Consider the following 19,892-nt stretch of genomic DNA (forward strand, 5'->3'; position numbering starts at 1 on the left):
CCATTCACCAAATCCATTATATACTTTGTTCATTAAATAGCTTAGTCAAACTTTACTCCACTTGCCACGATTGCAAATTTTCCAAAATAGTCAGCCGCAAACATTGCAGCTCATCTCACTTGATAATGCATCCCTCCCTCAGAAAAACAGGCATTAGGAATGTCTTTCCAAGACGCGCGAGAGACAGCCACCGTGGCTTTTCGCGAGATTTAATCCAAATTGAACTAATGCCTAAATAAATGTTTTAATTAGAGGGCGATTGCTTTTGCAACCTCTAACCGTCCAATCAAACACCGAAAGTATTCAATAATCCGAGACGTAAATAAAAAACCCGTCAGAACACCGTATTTATAAAAACAGAGACAAGAAAAAGATTCCTCCTCGCAATGAGATCGCGTGACATCCAACAAGTGAATTATCGACTTTATTACACAACTTATCCTCAACATGTTTTACATCATTTCCTACAATTGAAATCTTTCTATTTTAAATACCCTAACTACAACTTCATAATCCAACCAAAAATCACACTAGATTTATCCCTCGGTCCCACATCTTTAATGCTTTTTTTTCTGTTTCGGTAACTAAAACAAAAAAAATATATATATACTCATGTTATAAAACGTTGTCAAAGCTTTCCTGAACGCGCTAAATAAGCAAAAACATAAAATCAGGCGAAATGCCAGACCAGCCGAAAAACCTTCAATGCTTAATCAGCCTAAAAAAAAAATTATGATCACTATTCATATTATCATGAGATACTACCGGCGCTCCTAAGCGAAATTTATAAGGCACCGCATTTCGATTTTATCAAACAGACTGATCAATTTCGAGAGCACAACAAACGTGGTTTCCTGAGAGTTTCGTTAACTAAATGCATATCGAAACTGAACTATCGCGAAGCGAGTCAAGCGAGCGTGAAAATTTTTTTAAATATATTTCTGGGATAATGTCATGCCACAAACGCGAGCGTAGTGCAAAGATATTTGCCTAAAATTTCTTTCGTACAACAAAGAAAATAGTATTTTGGTAGTAGGTACTTATTATCGCGCCCTGCCCTAAGGGCAGTACTGTAGGTATATTACCATTAAAAAAAAACTTACTCTAATTTTAATAGAACATTTGCCAGGAATTTAACCCGCCAAGCGATGTTAATCCAATAAAAACAAAATCATATTGCATTTAAATGCGGCAGTACACAGTTAATTGCGTGAATACAGGTAAACAAAAAAAAAAAAACCCCGCTGCCCATATACTATACCTACCTGCTACTCGTAGTACTCAAATTATTGTGCCAGTATTAAAAGTAAATTAGCTGTTATCTAGCGTGGTAGACTACGGCCTAAACCCTTCTCATTCTGTGAGGAGACACTTGTTGCTCAGTAGTGGGCCGGCCATGGGTTGTTCATGGTGAGCTGTTATCAGCAAAGTTATGTTTGAAACTCAAACATTACGCGTTTCAAGTGGTAAAAATAGATAAATGAAAACATTTCTCCTCACTTTTGTAAAAAAAAAAAACACTTATTTATGCACCCCGTATTTTAAAACTATCTGACTACCTACCTACCATAATTTTAAATTTAGTTAAAGAATAACCAGATAAGATAAACTTACTTTTACACCCATTTTAGGATTTATATTTCTCAAAATGCTCAATTTATTAACCCTGGTCACTATTACTTTATTACAACGGATCACCTTCATTTTTATCAATTAACATTTTATATCCCCAATCACTTAGTAACCATTACAAGTAGAGACGGATTATTTCACTGGCAGGCGTAAAACGAAAAGCTATTTCATGTAACTTTTTCTACCTTATCCCAAAGCGGTTTACAAAAAATAATAATTTCACAAAACAACATTCAAGATGCCCAATGAGTGCTGTGTGATAATATCGCGTCACTGTGTGCTAGAAAAAGGAAAACATCTATCTATACAATGAGTGCAGCAAACGATTGAACCTAAATCCAGAACCTACCTTCCGTAAAACAAAACCACTATGTGAAAATAAATCCCTATCGTAACTCTTAACCAAACTAATTCGGCACACGATTACAAGTGTGAAGATTGAAATACCACGTTCCGTGAGATATTCACCTGTGAAATCATTTAATGAGAAATAAAACCCCGGCAGGACATAGTAGATACATCCTGAAAACTATTTAAAAGTAACAATAACGCCCATCATTAAGTAAACCACACTTTTTATATTGTTTAACACTATGTTCACTATCTATTCCATTGTACCCACGATACAGGATAACCTAGTGCGGGTACCACCACACAGACACAGGAAAATTGTACAAGACTGTATTTTGTAAATAAACATTTTTCATTTTTCATTGTAAAATAAGCCTTCTAAATACCTCAATGTTATTTAAACCACAATTTGAAGGTCGATCGCATTTGTATAACCAATATACAAGATGAATTATAAACATGTGGGTAATTCTAGGTATCATAACGTTAGATAATTTCCATTCCAACTCGGAGCAAAGCTTTCTAACAAAATGATAACTAAATGTAGAACAAACAAAACGAAAACCCACACAAATAAAAAAAAAATTACCATTAATAGGTATCAATAAAAATAAAATCATGGAAAGATCCTACCCGTTTATCCAGAAATCCTTTGATGCCATGACTAGGTACTTTGATATATTGAGGCCCAAATATTGGCCTTGTGCTCCAAAATGTCTGTGGTCTACTAGACCTCCACTTCTTTCTCGTTCCTCTGTATATTTCCACTTGTTTCTCTGAGTCGTGAGCGTGACAAGAAAATATTATATTTTCTTGATGTCCCTCTTCTGACCTTTTTCGATGAAGTTATCCCACTTCTGACCTTTTGGGTAAGGTCTGACGAAATCACAAACACAATCTTTATGATAAATTATTACACTTTTATTTCATATTTAAATTTATTAACTTTTACATTTGTGTCAAATAAATGTTGTTCCTCTTACGTTAGTATATTTTTGAATGTCGTCGTTTTAAAACCACTCTTACAGGTAACCTCTCCACGTTTATTAGCCACTCCCCTTTTTATCTTATCGTTATCGGCCAATCCAAATTGTACAATGAATAAACTTAGTGACTAATATACAAATCATCAAGCTCGTTTCACAAATCATCTAAGTAATAAAGATGTTTTCATCTTATATATTGATTACAAATATTATCCTTTATTATGCTACAATTCATCAACTAAAAACTATAAGAATTTTATATACAGTACGTTTATCGATCAGATGTTGAACAACTTCAGCCAATCAATGACGCCTTCTAATATGATGTTATGATTTGAGTGGCGCCAACTATGTTTTATAGATAATTAATATGGGCCAAGCTTACATTATAAAGGCGAAAGTTTGTATGTGTGTGTGTGTGTGTGTGTGTATGTTTGTTACTCCTTCACGCAAAAACTACTGGACGGATTTGGCTGAAATTTGAAATGGAGATAGATAATATCCTGGATTAGCACATAGGCTACTTTTTATCCCGGAAAATCAAAGAGTTCCCACGGGATTTCAAAAAACCTAAATCCACGCGGGCGAAGTCGCGGGCATCGGCTAGTTATTCTATACTTAAGACATTGCGTAATGGTAAGCGCTGTGGTCTTATTAGTGGAAGGTTCCAGGTTCGATTTCCGGCAGGGTTTTGGAATTTTATAATTTTTAAATTTCTGGTCTGGTCTGGTGGGAGGCTTCGGCCGTGGCTAGTTACCGTGGCTACTGACAAAGCCGTGCTGCCAAGCGATTTAGCGCTCCGGTATGATGCCGTGTAGAAACCAAAAGAGGGATTTAATGAAAAATGCCATACCATTTCAAGATTAGCCTGCTTCCATCTAAGACTGCATCATCACTTACCACCAGCTCAGATTGCAGTCAAGGGCTAACTTGTACCTGAATTTAAAAAAAGTATGTATGTAGGTACGACGGTTTGCTTTAACTGGCGTTTTCTCCAAATTGCAGTACGACGAGAGCCTCCACGGCGGGGGCTATATGGAGGGAGGCGCGATGTACCACGAGCACAGACTCACGCACCCCCACATCCCGCCGGTGCACTACCCCCCGCCTGCAGCACCTGCGCACGCGCTGCCTGGCGAGCCGCTCGTGCACAAGCGAGACAAGGACGCCATATACGGGTGAGTCGGGTGGTAACGTGTGTTTTATTACCTATGCGTGTAGTGGTTGTGACTTGTGTCCTAGAAGCTGTATTATTTTTCCAAAAAAATCGTCCAAAACCAACGTTTTTCTTTCTTGGCTGGTCCACGTTCTATACAGCAGTGAGCATATTTTGTTTGACTAGGGCCTGGCAGTGGGTACCTACCTACTCTATTCAGCGTAGGATTCCTTTCTGATGTCTTGCCTGATCTTACTCTATCCTTGGAAAGGAATTAGTATAGCGCTCCCAAGAGCCTTAGCCAGGAGCAAACTATAAATTAACCTATTATTGTACCTACTTTGAATAAATGATTTTGACTTTGACTTTGAAGGGTGCATGATGTAGTTTAGTGAAATACACGCATAATATTGGGTAAGTACTAGTTTTAATAACGAGAAACTAGTGCATCAAAAGCACAAGAATTCTTTCAACTGTCTCTTGCCGTATAAGCCGGGTAAGTATAAATACCTAATTGTTATCTGCTTTGAGGGATTCGCCAATGGCCAAATAAATAAACATTTGGCAAATTTCTGGCCACGTGTACACAAATACATGTGATTGTTGGCCAACGTGTGCGCCGTAACTCTGCCGTGTTTGTGTTTGAATGTGTGTTTGTTTACTTCAATCCTGAGTCCTGTCGGTGTTGAGATATTTGTTGAAGTTTCAAAGCTTTCGCTGCATTCACACCCATACTTCCAGACTAATATTATAAATGCGAAAGTTTGCCTGTCTGTCTGATTGTTTATCTCTAGCTTTTCACGGCTGCTCTTCTTAATAGAGCCAGAGACACTAGTTATCCTTCGTTAATAAAGAAGATTTTGTTTTATTGTTGGTCATCTAACAAAAAATCGCTTATTGAACAAGTCTCCACTCCGATCCGTTTCATTGGAAACTCACCCTAAAGACTCTATTTCGTCACGAGCGACAGAAGTATAGGAGTGTAGAATTTTTATCTAGGCACTTTTGGGGACTTAGATTCTGGTTTTTATTTGTGCCAAAAATGTATAAAAGTAAAAATAAAAAGATAAAAAGTGGACAGGGAAGCACTTTATTTATAATTTTTTATGATAGGTTTTTTTAGCTACACTTCATGGACTAAATATTTTTTCAATAAATATTAAAAATTGCGAAATCGGCGGCATTCGAACCTGCCTTAGACCGCTAGGCCATGGTTCACTTGCTGCCAGTGCCGAAGTTAAAAAAAATATATAATTTATGGAAGCACTTATCTCTATTAGAGATCTCTACCAGTGAAACTTGGCAGTGGGAGAAGTTGTAAAAGAAGTAGAAGAAAGAAGCTAGTTAAACTCTTCAACAAAGTAGGCACCTATGCATTGGCCTTTTATTGTGCATGCGTGTGTGTATGTGTGTGCGTCCTGGATTTGAATCCGGGTAGGTCTATCGAGACGATTGTTAAGCTCCTAAGTCCTGAGGAAACAGATTATTATGGAATGGACGTGTTATTCCTTGTATTATCACCTGATAACATGTTTCGGCTACCGGGCATTTAGTGCAAGGCACACTAGCGACTTTTTGTTCCACAACTTTTTGTCGGCCTATTCTTGACGCATGACACAGATAGAGATCACATTATAATATTATAAAGGTGGTGTGGTTGTGTGTATGTGTGTGTGTATGTTTGTTACTCCTTCACGCAAAAACTACTTGACGGATTTGGCTGAAATTTGTAAAAGAGATAGATCCTGGATTAGCACATAGGCTACTTTTTATCCCAGAAAATCAAAGAGTTCCCACGGGATTTTTAAAAAAACCTATATACACGCGGCATCAGCTAGTAAAATAAATAGTCAGAAGTCAATCTATTGATAATAATTAATCTACGTGTGATTCAAAATGCTGTACCCAGCTAACGTATTCTTATCCTAGTTTCTAGGGTTCCGTATTATTTAGAAACTAGACCTGTCGTTAGTGTGAACTTTGCACTAACACATAATCATAAAGTTCGGTAATGAATTAGGCACATTATCGGCTAATATCAATAAACCGATTACAGAAGTAAATCCCGCGATAAATATTGTAGATTAAGGTGTTGTTGTGACGTATCGACACTCATTACAACGATTATTTTAAAATAGATCTTTAATAAAAACCTGAACATGATTAACACTGGAATTCATAGTCAAGATAGAGGCATCCAGATGACATCACACTAATATTATAAAGGAGAAAGTTTTTATGTGTGTGTTTGTGTGTGTGTGTATGTTTGTTACTCCTTCACGCAAAAACTACTGGACGGATTGGGCTGAAATTTAGAATGGAGATAGATTATATCCTGGATTAGCATAGGCTACTTTTTATCCCGGAAAATCAAAGAGTTCCCACGGGAATTTAAAAAACCTAGGTACATCCACGCGAACGAAGTCGCGGGCATCAGCTAGTGTTTCATATTATTCAACCAGAGGGGTCTCTCCGTCACTCGCTCCATACAAACGTAGTTCGTCTCTCATTGGAATACTAACCAATCATACTCAATGGAATTTTGTAGAAACGTTCCGAGAACTAATATCTATGCCTGTGATTTTCCAGATTTCCGTTAAAATATGTATTCGGTTTCAAAGTTAGGCGGTCTTAAAAATTCACATACAAATCTTTGAGTCCCTGTAATTTTAAAACTAGATACATATTTTTAGAAAAAATTAAAACACCACAGGCACAGATATTAGTTTCTAGAATATGCAAAATTGCATGGATTTTGGTTGCTTAATATTCAAATGAAATAGGGACTACGATTGTATGAAGTAAGTGACGGACAGAGCCCTGTTAACCCTACCTGATACAGTTCATGAGATACAGCCAGCTGACAGACGGAAAGACGGACGGATGGACAGTGGAGGTTCTATAAAATAGGCATTAGGGTCCTGTTTGCACCTTTCGAGTACGAAACCTTAAAAAGTAGTGATGTATATAGGTGTACATAATATTATGAACTATAAAGAAAGGTAGTAGCTCTCTTGTAGCCTTAGTTTTAAGTTTGTATGATCTTACAAATCTAACTACTAATTCTGGCTATCAAAAGGTGTACAATAAGTACCTACTTACCTACTAAGGTTGCCTGGTAGAGATTGCTCCAAGCAATAAGGCCGCCTTTGCACACAATTGTTTTTTTTCTGTTTTCTTCTTACTGTGTTGTTATCCTTATATGTGTTTTTGTGTGCAATAAAGAGTTTCTATCTATCTATCTATCTACTTTGAATAAATGATTTTGTGTTTGAGTTTGGGCACGATAGAAAGACATCTTAAAAAAATTCCGTTGCGTTTGTTTACTATCTAACCTTACGCGATTAGCGGTTAATTTGGGCTTATAAGATAATCGGTTATGTACCTACATACATACTTACTACCATAGATATATACTTACTACATAGATAATAATGTGGCTTATTCTATTGTACAGACTTGTAAATTGTCAGATTACATATTTTTCTTTATTCTTTACTAGCCGATGCCCGCGACTTCGCCCGCGTGGATTTAGGTTTTTTGAAATCCCGTGGGAACTCTTTGATTTTCCGGGATAAAAAGTAGCCTATGTGCTAATCCAGGATATTATCTATCTCCATTCCAAATTTCAGCCAAATCCGTCCAGTAGTTTTTGCGTGAAGGAGTAACAAACATACACACACACACACACACACACACACACACAGACACACACACACACACACACATACAAACTTTCGCCTTTATAATATTAGTGTGACTAGATAATACCCGTGAATTCGTCTGCGTGGATTTAGGTTTTTAAAAACCCGGAAGAACACTTTGTTTTTCCGGGATAAAAAGTTTTCTATGTCAATTTCCGGGACGCAAGCTACCTCTCATCCAAATATAGGTATACCGCTATCCTTTTCATATGAAAAAGACAGCAATATATTACGATTTTAGATCCTGACAACTCAGTTTAGTTTAGAAAATGTTGACAACAGAATTAGCCACAGTATCTAGTTGTTTTGATTTGGAGCGGACTAAATATAGGTTGTCACGTGACTACATATAACCTTGCCGGTGCCTATCTTTAGCCGCTATTCTGTGCAAATATTATACTAGAATCTAGATAGGCACTCCCTATATCATATTTTAGACAAATCAGACTTGATGTTGCCAAGGTAAACCTAATTAGCATCTATTAGGTATCATGTTTTGGTGATATATTGGGACGAATGAACATTCATTTATCTATCTCTGTACCAAATGGATGATGCCCGCGAATTCGTTCACGTGGATTTAGGTTTTTATAATGCCGTGAGAACTGATTTTCCAGGATAAAAAATTCGTCCACCTAATAATTAACTAATTTGGCCCTAGGTAGCATTCCTTTTAGAGTCATTCATGATCAACCCATTTCCGCCCCACTACTGAGTACGGGTCTCCTCTCGGAATGAGAAGGGTTTAGGCCATAGTCTGCCACGCTGGCCCAATGCGGATTGACAGACTTCACACACCTTTCTTTGAGAACATGGTGAATTCTCAGGCATGCAGGTTTCCTCACGATGTTTTCCTTCACCGTTAAAGCAAGTGATATTTAATTGCTTAAATCGCACATAACTGAAAAGTTAGTGGTGCGTGCCCGGGATCGAACCGCCGACCTCCGATTAGGAGGCGGACGTTCTAACCACTAGGCTATCACAGCTTAGACTCATTAGTTTTTAAATTCCCACGTTTTTGGGCGATAGCTCAAAACCACTTTTTGCAGTTAATCGCATTATAGGACGACATCATGGCTACCGAACCCTAATTTAGATATTTTACGAGTGTCTCCACCTTATCAGACGTTATCTGAGGAATAAAGGCTTGAGGTGTGATTGTTCGCGGATAGACCCTCACGACATTTGCCTATCAGATTCTAACTTGACTACAACTTTTGAGAGGGTATGGTGCGAGTGTAAGCGAGTAGGTACTTGACCAAACAGGAGGTTTTTGATCGTAGGATCACTAGGTCACATAGGTATCACTAGGTCGTTAAATCTGTCTTTATGGAATAATTCTAGATTAAAAATTGGGGTATAAAGTTGATACCAACTGTATTTACTTACTTTGCATAAATAGAGATTGTTAGTGGCTCAAATGCTCTTGAAAGACTTGCCATATCACCTTATTTACATACTATTTGCAGTAATATTAACAAAAAAACTGCACACTTGCACATAAAGTATTTTGTACCATTGTACAAGATTAACACTATGTAATTTTTTTAATTTACATGGTAGCTATTTTGAAATTCGCCATCTTGGTTTTTTATTATTTGGTGTTATAGAGGCAATAGAAATACACAGTACACACTCTATAAAAATTTCACTCTCTCACTACTTAATTACTGTTCATAAAGTATATCCCGCTTACAGACAGACGGACAGCGGAGGCTTTGTAATATCTTGTTGTAATATTAATTAATAATAATTTGTAATTGGATCTCGTTGGTACCTTTTGGGTAGGTACGGAACCCTAAAAACCGCCACCTTTTAGTAAAGTTTTGAATTGCAATAATCATTCTGCAGACAATATTGATCCAAGATAGGCTGGCTTGGAGGTGTGATGTATTTCAGATAGTCTTTGACATTTTGCTTATCAGATCCAAAGTTCCAGAACCAGAACTTTAGTCCAGAGTAGTGGTGCGTATGAAAGCGATAAATGGAATTGCTGCAGTGACTAGTATTCATGTTCTCACTGATCACGATGAAATATAGAGATTTTAGCATTTTTGTCTTCAAAAGTTTCTTTTTGCCACTTTACTACTTGTAAATTTATAAGTTTTAGAATCCATTATTTTCTTCTATTCGTTTCTTAGGCTCTATAGTCTTGGAAAACTGGTCGTAATTAATTTCTAATTTCTGGCAGGTTTGAAAATCCTTTTTTAAATTCTTTTTTAGCCTATGATTTTTTTGGAGATCTTTTTAATCTAATTTCTTAAGAACATCCTCATCAATTTTAAACTACCTAGATATAACATATTATTATGGATTTCGTTAATTCTTTTAGATGATTTAACTCCAAGTTATTTTGTTTGCCTATTTCTTAAAATTTATAAGAATATCGCAATCTCTGCACTGATTTTTATTTATTAGATAGCTATAGAATCTTTAAGATACGTATAATATTATAAAAAATGTGTGGCTAAAAAGTACTACAATGTCGCATTTATTTTAACAATCTCACTTCCGCATTATATTAATAGCTTTATTATTTATAATTAGTTCATCATACAATATCTGATCAATTATTTTTAATGGCATGTAATGAAAATCATTTACCGCTCGAAAAGGGACCACACACTGTACACAGGCTTTTGTGCTGTATTCAAAGGTTAATCGTTATTTTAATCGAGTTATTCATATGATTGTGGTTTTTGTGCATAGTATGAAAACCGTTGTAATTATAATATACACGGCTTTGCTACTATGATCGCGTTTTTTTTTATATTCAGTGCAACGAATAGTTTTGAATTATTTGATACCAATTGCTTAGAAAAGTTGTCCATATTCCTTAAATACCTATGGTTTTTAAGGTTCCGTCCCACACTACGCTTGCTTAAACACGGTCTCCACTCAAGGACTTTCCGGCTCCAATGGCCATCGCCTCTACGACAGGCATGGCCTGCCCACTGCCACTTCAGCTTGCTAATAGTTTGGGCTATGTCAGTGACCTTGGTTCTGCTGCGGATCTCCTCATTTTGTATCTTATCCCTCAGGCAAACTCCGAACATAGCCCTCTCCATAGCTCGCTGAGCAACTTTGATTTTGTGGACAAGGCTGTTTTTCAGTGTCTACGATTCAGCACAATAGGTTATAACGACAAATGATAAAAATTCAAAATGGCCGCCATGCAAATTAAAAACTTATCATCATCATCATCGTCAACCAACAACCACAGCTGGATATAAGTCTCTTGTAGGGATTTCCACACGCCACGGTCTTGGGGCGGCTGGATCCATCATATCGGTATCTACTTCTTTTATACATAATATAGGTAAATAATATAATTATCCTCCATGCCCATTATACATATTTATTTAATACAAATATATAGAAATCTTGTCTAAACACTATCTAACGGTGACAGTTTGAACAATAACATTCAGTTTTCAGATAACCCCTTTCGTGTATGTATGTTTTGGTTTTTGCCATGTATTCATATTTTAATTTTTATTTGTTCAGTTTTAGAATTAAGAGGGCTCTCTCCGTCACTCGTTTCCACTCGTTTCATACAATCGTAGTTCCAATTTCATTTGAATATTAAGTAACCAAAGTCCATGAAATTTTGCACATATATTCTAGAAACTAATATCTATGTCTGTGGTTTTCCAGATTTCTGTTAAAATATTCGGTTTCAAAGTTACGCGGTCTTAAAATTTTCATACAAATCTTTGAGCCCCTGTAATTTTAAAACTACATATTTTTAGAAAAATCTAAAACACCACAGACACAGATATTAGTCTCTAGAATATGTCTGCAAAATTTCAGGGACTTTGGTTGCTTAACATTCAAATGAAATTGGAACTACGATTGTATGAAACGAGTGGAAACGAGTGACGGAGAGAGCCCTGTTAATGTAGATCGAGCTAAGACAATCTCTTTAGCAACAGAATAATGTTTCTTATTATAGAGAAACAACCATTCAAAGTACTTATTATAACGTTGATAAAGTAAGTATTGTGTTACATGCAGCAATAAAAGTGTATTTAATGTTAATTTTATTTACTTGTTTTATATTATATCTAGTCCATTAAAACTTTATCAAGTCTAATGCACTCATTAAATAATACATCGGCATTTACGCCGTCAGTATTGTATAGTAATAAACTAGTATTACAGAACTATGATCGTGATTTTCTTCAATAAGTCTTGTGAACACTTTAATTGCTGTAAACGGTACTTTAACGTTGATTGACATAAAGCAATTAAAACTGTACTGGAATAATGTTTTAATTTAGTAATTAAGCATGCTTTAAAACACTATAGGTGTATGTTTTACACCGATAAACAAAAAAGTCAGTAATTTATGTTACTTACATATAAAATGCATTACTTGGACACGTATTTGAATCGTTTGGAGAGCATATCTTAATTGATGCTAGTATTTTTTTGTGTGTTAATTTCTAAGCAATTAAATCCAAGCGTGTTTTTTAATCTTGGTTTCAGAATTCAGATATTATAATTTTTTGTATCTCGTACATTTAACAAATTTAAATTAAACCTGCACTACTTAATTACTTATGTACCAACTTCAAAATGCTTTTTATTATTTTGTAAGTGTGTTAGTACAGTTGCTAGGTTTAATTCAAACAAGTAACTTGATATTACAATTGTTTTCTTAATTTATTCTCATAATCTATGCCGTTCTCGTTAATCTCCTAGTTTGGTTGTTTCTTCTCATATGAATTCTGCATCTACAATGTAACCTAACATTAATTTTTCGTTTTTCTTTTCTTGTGAAAAATGTAATATAAAAAGATTTTATAATTATTTCTTGATTTCTCTGGTTTTGACGTCTGGCGTTTACAACTTTCTGCTGTAAATGAGACCTTGTACGTAAAGCCTTTATTTTGCTTTCCAATGGCAGCACAATATAGAGTCAATTTTATTAGCCCCACTAAATCTCAATAGTTTTTGATAATATTAGCGTCATGTTGTCACCCATATTATGTGCCTATCCCAGTCTCTCAAGAGTATTTTTTTTTTAAATTGTCCTTTGAATAAAGGCTCTAAAAGTAACTCAGAAAGTTACCTAGCCACCTACGTTTCCGGCAGTTTCCATAGACAAAAAGTTAATTTTTCGAATAGTAGTGACACCACGCAAAAATAAAAATACTACACATAAACCGCTGTATCTGAAGCCAGAACAGTATTTTTTTAGATTGCAGTCAAATCTACCTGCCATATTTGACTGGATGTTAGCAAATATTTAAAGTTTTTTTTTTATATAAGGGAACAAAATCTATCTTACTTTGTTTTATTCTTCGCTGTTTTTTGACTATCCAAGAGATTACTACATAAGTCGTAGGTAAAAAAATAAAAAATAATTTAAGCTCACAGTGACACCATACAAAAAGTAAAAACATTATAAACCGCTGTGACTGAGGCCACACGAAATTATGATAGTTTGTGATGATATCAGACTCACGTTCGCCCAATCTCTGCCTTATCCGAGTCTTGCTCTCAATTACATCTTTTGTGCGATCTACTTCAAGTTTCAATGGCATTCTGTTTGTTTTTTTGCGTATGATTCAGTTGGTTTGATATAATCAGTGTGGAATTTCTATTGGCATTCAGTTTTTGTGGTAACATTCTTTGGAAATTATATCGCTTTATCTTAGCTATAGATTTTCTAAAGTTATTTGGGTGTGTTTTTGTTTAGGATTTTTAAGCTGGGTACCCAATAAATTAAGTAACAGACTATTCGTTTTTATACTTACCATACTACCTTATGCCCGCAACTTTGTCGCAATATTCTCAAAGGTGTGTAAAGACTGCCAATCTGGGCTTGGTAAACTATGGCCAAAACCGTTCTCATTCTGAGAGGAGACCCCTAATAGGGTGGCGATGGGTTTATCATGCAGGCGGGTCATCAGATGTTAAGTGATTACCGCCGCCCAGGAACATTTGCAGCACTAGAGGAACAATCTCTGTGTTTCCGGCTTGAACCCAAGCCTGATTACTCACGACGCACGCACTAGATGGCAGCACGGGTAGCTTAATCGGAAGTCAAAAGAAGAACACGCAAATCTGAATCGCACTAACGGAGCGTTTAAGAATCTGCACTATAGATAGTTAGATGGATAGGTAAAAACTTTATTGCACACAAAACATGAAATAGACAACACAAAGGGGAAAAAATAGTAACATTAATTGTATGCAAAGGCGGCCTTATTGCTCAGCTGGCGCTACCGAGCACAATTTTTTTTTTTTTTTTTTACTTACTACTACTTTAATTACTTACAAACTTCTCGGTGGGTTTCCCTATTGGTACGGGTGAGCATACAGACACCGCTCCCGTACACGTGCATGTAGATGGAATGTCGAGGACATAATGTTTATTCATGGTCTATTTCGCAGGCACCCCCTCTTCCCCTTGCTGGCGCTGATCTTCGAGAAGTGCGAGCTGGCGACGTGTACGCCCCGCGACCCCGGCGTGGCAGGCGGCGACGTCTGTTCCTCAGAGTCCTTTAACGAGGACATCGCGGTCTTCAGTAAACAGGTATGGTGCTACTTCTGTATTGTTATGTGAACCTGATACTATTTCTTACTATACAATAAAACTTGAAGCTAGCCTTATCTAATTACTATACCATGCTCGCGTAGAATGGTGCCAAGAATACTGGCTGCATCTCCGCGTAGGAAAGCCAGGCTGATCCGTTGCGAAAAAAATGAGCTAGCCCTTCTGTCACCCGATGAAGTTTATAAACGCTGTGAAATGTCTCGTAAATTTTTTTTTAGCACTAAGTGTCCACGGGCCCATGGACTCTACGGGAAACGGAACAAAAATGTAACTCTCGATAAGAGAGGAATTTTTCAGCCATTTCTGCTTTCTCCCGGTCTTGATGCTGTCTCCCTGATATCACATGGAGCCAAGGAATCTAGTCGGTCATGTTCCAAGTAAGACGAGAGTTCAGCGGACAGACATTTATATTTATTATGTATGTTATGGATAGTTCAAACGCGAACTTTTTCCCATTTCCTGGTACCGTTAAACCACTTCTGCATTATTATGAGAGCGTGGTAGGTAGGTACTAACTAGGTACCTCTTGGGTATCATCATAATCATTATATTCTTTATTTGCTGACTACAGGTACAAAATAACAGTATATCGTAGTATTTTATGGGCAAGAGTCCAGACCAGGTTGGTGGGATCAAAGATATACTTGAGGCGTGTACCTACCTAACTTTGAAACTATGTAGGTAAATTTTTTTATGAAAATCTGGCAAACTAGATATTTGTTTCTAAAACATGTCTATGTTTAGTTTGAATACTTACTTTGAATCACTTTTGAATGGATTAGCACTGGTAAACGCAATAGGGAAGCTTTTCTTAAGTAAATAATTAAAATTTAAGATACATGTATCTCTTCTAGTGTAAATTGATTCACGTTCATTCATCTAATCTAAAATTATACCTAGGTATAAAATGTGAATAGATCATCATAATAATAATAATTATTTATTCTTAGTTACAGGGACCTACATAAAGAAAACAGTTTTTACCTTTATATCTTTTTCCATAATTTTATATGAATCATCTAACACATACTATATTAGATTGAGTAGGTTTGTGAATCATAGAAGCAATTTCCATAGAATTTTGTCACAGAAAAACCCCCGACCAAACAAAAAGAAAAAAAAAAACTCACGGCAAATTCGATTCCATACACAAAACCCATTTAGAACCGCCATACGAAAATTACTCGCGAAAGAGAGAATGCAGGACGGAATAACTTTGTGGCGACGCACCTGCCTCCATTACCCATCAGAATTAAAAAAAAACTGGCAAAGCGCGAGTCGGGCCTCGCTCTTTTAGGGTTCTGTACATATTTATTACTTTTGTTTTGGTGACAGCTTACAAATTACTTGTGAATCGTTGTTTCCAGTACCTATTTATTATTTCAATATATGCTACATATACACAATAGAGTAGATATAATATGATACATAATGCACCGAATTTTTTTGCACCGAAGTTTTTAAGATAGACTCTATGGAAAAACTGGTATGGTCTAAAACTGACAGTTTTGACGGCTCCCCATTTCTTCGCGTTCTCCACCAAACACCAACATTTCAGGGTTTGTAACTTATTTCGTCTCTCTTTCGTCGTTACGGACAGACAGACAGACAGCAGGGTGACATAAATGTTTAACCCGGCTGAGTCTGTCGCGGGCTCTTCTCAGATTTGGGCGCATTTGGAACCCTCGGAGCTTTTGTTTTAAGTTAACGTAATTCATTATCACCATTGTTTGTCAATCATCAACACATCATTGTTTGTCAATGAATGTGTACAAAGTACCCAATTTAAATAAATGACTTTGATTTTGATTTTGACTTTTGACTTTTAATAGGACTCTGTTTTACACTTTGGGTAGGTACGGAACCCTAAAAAAGGAAAAAAAGCGCGCCAACGCATTCGGATATTAAAATGTCGCACAAAATGGCGTACCGTAAATCAGCGGCGGGCAATTTCTTCGGACTTTAATAACTATGTGTCAATTAAAAACAATTTCCTTTGTAAACTGAGCCCTTATTTTCTTAGATTTAAATAGAAAGTTGTAAATAGGTCGCAGGGAGCCGCTGGATCCAGGCGGCGCCTGGATTTGTGTGGTGCTGTGTGGTGGTGGTGCGTATTGCTAGCTTGGTGGCTGGCTTTTACTGCAGGTTTAGCAGTGGGAGGGCGGGCAGTGCATGTCGTACGTATGCTGCATGTTGCACCATACAAATTTGTCTGGTTTAATGGATTATAGCAAATTAAGCTTTTGGTTCCTTGTTTAAAACTAGGCAGTAAAGAGTGCTTGTAACAAAACTGTAATTAGCAATGGAAAATCAGTTATAGCCTCGTGTAGGCGTCGATTATTGATTGTTTACGGGCTACCGGCCGGTTACTGCTCTACCGACATCGATTGCTTGCGAATCGATCGAAATTAATTCTCGTTCGGAATCGATTTGTCACGTTCCATTATAACCGCCATTATGCTCGAGTTTACGATTGGAAACGAACTAATTAGATCTATAAACGAGTTTATTTTTGAATTTCTTATCTTTCTCTCGTCATTGTATTAACCTTTGGATGTCCACAGTTGGACATGGTACATAGGTACATAGGTATATCTCTATAGTTTAGCCTACTCATGTGGTTTAGCTAATAAACATGAATCTAAGCCAGTAATTTTGGGGTAAGTATTCAGTTTTGGCCGTTTATTTCCCCTACGTGTATAGATAAGCTAGATAATTGTTATTATCACTAACTTCTGATCAAACGTTGGTACCTAATTAGTACCTAATTTATTGAAATAGCAGTGGTTTATCACTTGTGAATTCGAAAGCACTTGTATCTAAAAGTGTATTTGAAGTTAAAAAAAAAACTATTTTTAATCCTATTTCAATTTACCTAGGTACTTAAATTTCGTTTGTCTATTTAAAGATTTAGAAAGCGCGTTGCCATATTTGGCATATGTTTATGCGAATGATAAAGGTACCTACTTAAATAAAGTATTATTATTATAAGTATAGATAAATTAGATAATCTGCAAGACGACTGCAAAGTTACAGGAAAGTGGGAAAGTCTTTTGTGGGAAAGAGTCGAGTTTAATAAAATCCCACAGTAAATTTTAGACTTGCCTTTATAAAAGTTTAAAAAATCTATTAAAAGAATGCTCCTGGAAAAAGCATATTATACAATCGAAGATTATGTAAAATATGATAAAAAAGCATGGATTTGACTCGCTCCAGCAATGCGCGGGGCTGCAATTGCTTGTATCGTATGGCAAATTATTAAATTGAACAATTGAAAAGAGCAACCGCCGACTTTCTTGCTAGTTCTTCTCGATTGGAACGGCATTCCGAACCAGTGGTAAATTATTTTAACGATTCAAAAGCCTTTGTAAAAGTCTACTTAAATATAAATCTATTCTTTTCTATTCTATTCTACAGGTAGGTAGATATTCTCTATAATCTAAGAATTCTTTTTTGTGGTTATACAAGAAAAAACAAATTGAAAGCCAATCAATAGACCCCGTAACAAACGTCCGGAACGATAAACAAATTTTTCCGTGAAAATTGAACATATTAAATTGCATAATATTAAATAATACAAAGGTAAATAATAATATTTTACGCCCTGTAATATTTAATATTTATCCGATATTTCATTACATCGTTCCCGTAATAATACAACAATGCAAATCAGCGTGGAGTTAATACCTGCTTATTTTGCACAACAAAAAAACACCTTAACGGTGGTCTCTCCGTCACTCACTCCATACAAACGCAGTTTGGCACTCACTTTAATATTAACCAATCAAACTCCGTGTAATTTTGTAGATGTTTCCAGATTTACGTTAAAATATCCGTTTCAGTATTACATGGTCTCAAGAATTTACATAAGTATTATCTAAGTACAAATCTTTAAACCCGTGTTACTTTAAAACTTGTCATTTACAGCCACCAACTTATCTATTCAGTTCAGGTAGTTATTCAGTTCAGAAATTTAAGGAAATTTTTAAGTAAAAATGGAATTAAAATTCTTTAACATAGCGAAGATTTAATAAAGCTTAATATATTGCAATAGGTACTAGCTGATGCCCGCGACTTTGTCCGCGTGAATTTTGAAATGGCGGCTGACGCGGCTAATTTTGCCCACCTGAATATAATAATTATGTAGGTTGGTGGCAGTGTATACGGAAATGTAGCACAACACAGACATAGATAGATAGACAGACATAGATAGTTAGATAAAATAAAAAGATAGATAGAGCAATAAGGCCGCATTTCCACACAATTGTTTTTTGAAAGATTTTAACGTGGTCGTGGTTGGAGTAATAAAACACATTAACTTCACAAACTGAATATTATTGAGACTAATTTTACTAATTTAGTACAAAGATTGTTTCGGAGACAAATTAATTGGACACGTAATTTTTTACCAATAGGGGCGGAAACATAGATGCTATAATAGACATTGACTTTGACATTTCATACACAGATAATAAAATACAGACATAGGGTTGCATTCTTTTACAACACCCGCCCTGAATGCAAGCCCATACCTTCAGTACAAAACAAATGTTTATTACATAAAGTCCCTTTTGTTAGTATATCAGCAATCATTAGGGTTCCTTTAACATAGCAAAACGTTATAGCATTATCATTAACATGGTTCTTCAAAAAATGAAATCTTATATCTATATGTTTTGTCCGAGGCAAATAACAATCACTGGTAGTTAGTCTTATAGCACTCTGGTTATCACTGTAGATTGGTAGAGCACCTTCTTGCGCCTGGCCCAGTTCTTTCTGTAGCTGCCTCAGCCATAGGGCCTCCTGTGCAGCCGAAGCCATGGCCATATATTCAGCCTCGGCGGTGGACAAGGCTACAGTTTGCTGTTTCCGTGAGCACCATGAAATAGCACCTCCCTGTAACATAAAAACATAGCCAGTGCACGACTTCCTGTCATGGATGTCGCTGGCCCAGTCAGCATCACAGTAGCCGGAGATTCTGTTTTCGCAATCTCTAGAATATGTCAGCTTTAAATCCTTGGTACCTTGTAAGTATCTTAGCACCCTTTTTACTGCCACCCAGTGCTCTAATTTGGGATTTTTATTAAATCTACTCAGTGTATTCACTGCATATGATATATCTGGACGAGTTCCTTGAGCAATGTAAAGTAGACAGCCAATAGCTTGCTGATAGGGAAAATCTGTTTCGGTTTCACCTTCAGAAATTGTTTCAAATTTTGCAGACACTTCTATAGGTGTTCGGACAGGTTTACACTCTAACATCCCAAACTTATTTAATGTTTCTTTTATATATTTTTGTTGGTCTAACATTATTTTGCCATCAGCTCTAGTAACATTAAGCCCAATACATTGACTCACTTCACCGAGATCTTTCATTTTGAAATGTAATTTTAATTTTTCCTTTATCATGTCTTTGTCTTCCTTTTGAGATGTGAACAAAATCAAATCGTCCACATAAACAGCAATGTATATCCTTTTAACACAATCATAGTAAA

General features: G+C 36.2%; 1 protein-coding gene across 3 annotated transcripts in view; it reads left to right on the forward strand.

Annotated features, from left to right (window-relative positions):
- Window positions 1-19,892, forward strand: part of LOC123875258 (homeobox protein homothorax) — a 476,104-nt gene that overhangs the window by 40,803 nt on the left and 415,409 nt on the right. For all 3 annotated transcript variants that reach the window (XM_045921002.1, XM_045921003.1, XM_045921004.1), the window contains exons 2-3: window positions 3,975-4,147; window positions 14,235-14,376. In XM_045921002.1, the coding sequence (XP_045776958.1) occupies window positions 3,975-4,147; window positions 14,235-14,376 (315 nt within the window). The remainder of the gene's footprint in view (window positions 1-3,974; window positions 4,148-14,234; window positions 14,377-19,892) is intronic.

The sequence above is a fragment of the Maniola jurtina genome, chromosome 19, assembly GCF_905333055.1.
Source record: "Maniola jurtina chromosome 19, ilManJurt1.1, whole genome shotgun sequence".
Classification (NCBI taxonomy): domain Eukaryota; kingdom Metazoa; phylum Arthropoda; class Insecta; order Lepidoptera; family Nymphalidae; genus Maniola; species Maniola jurtina.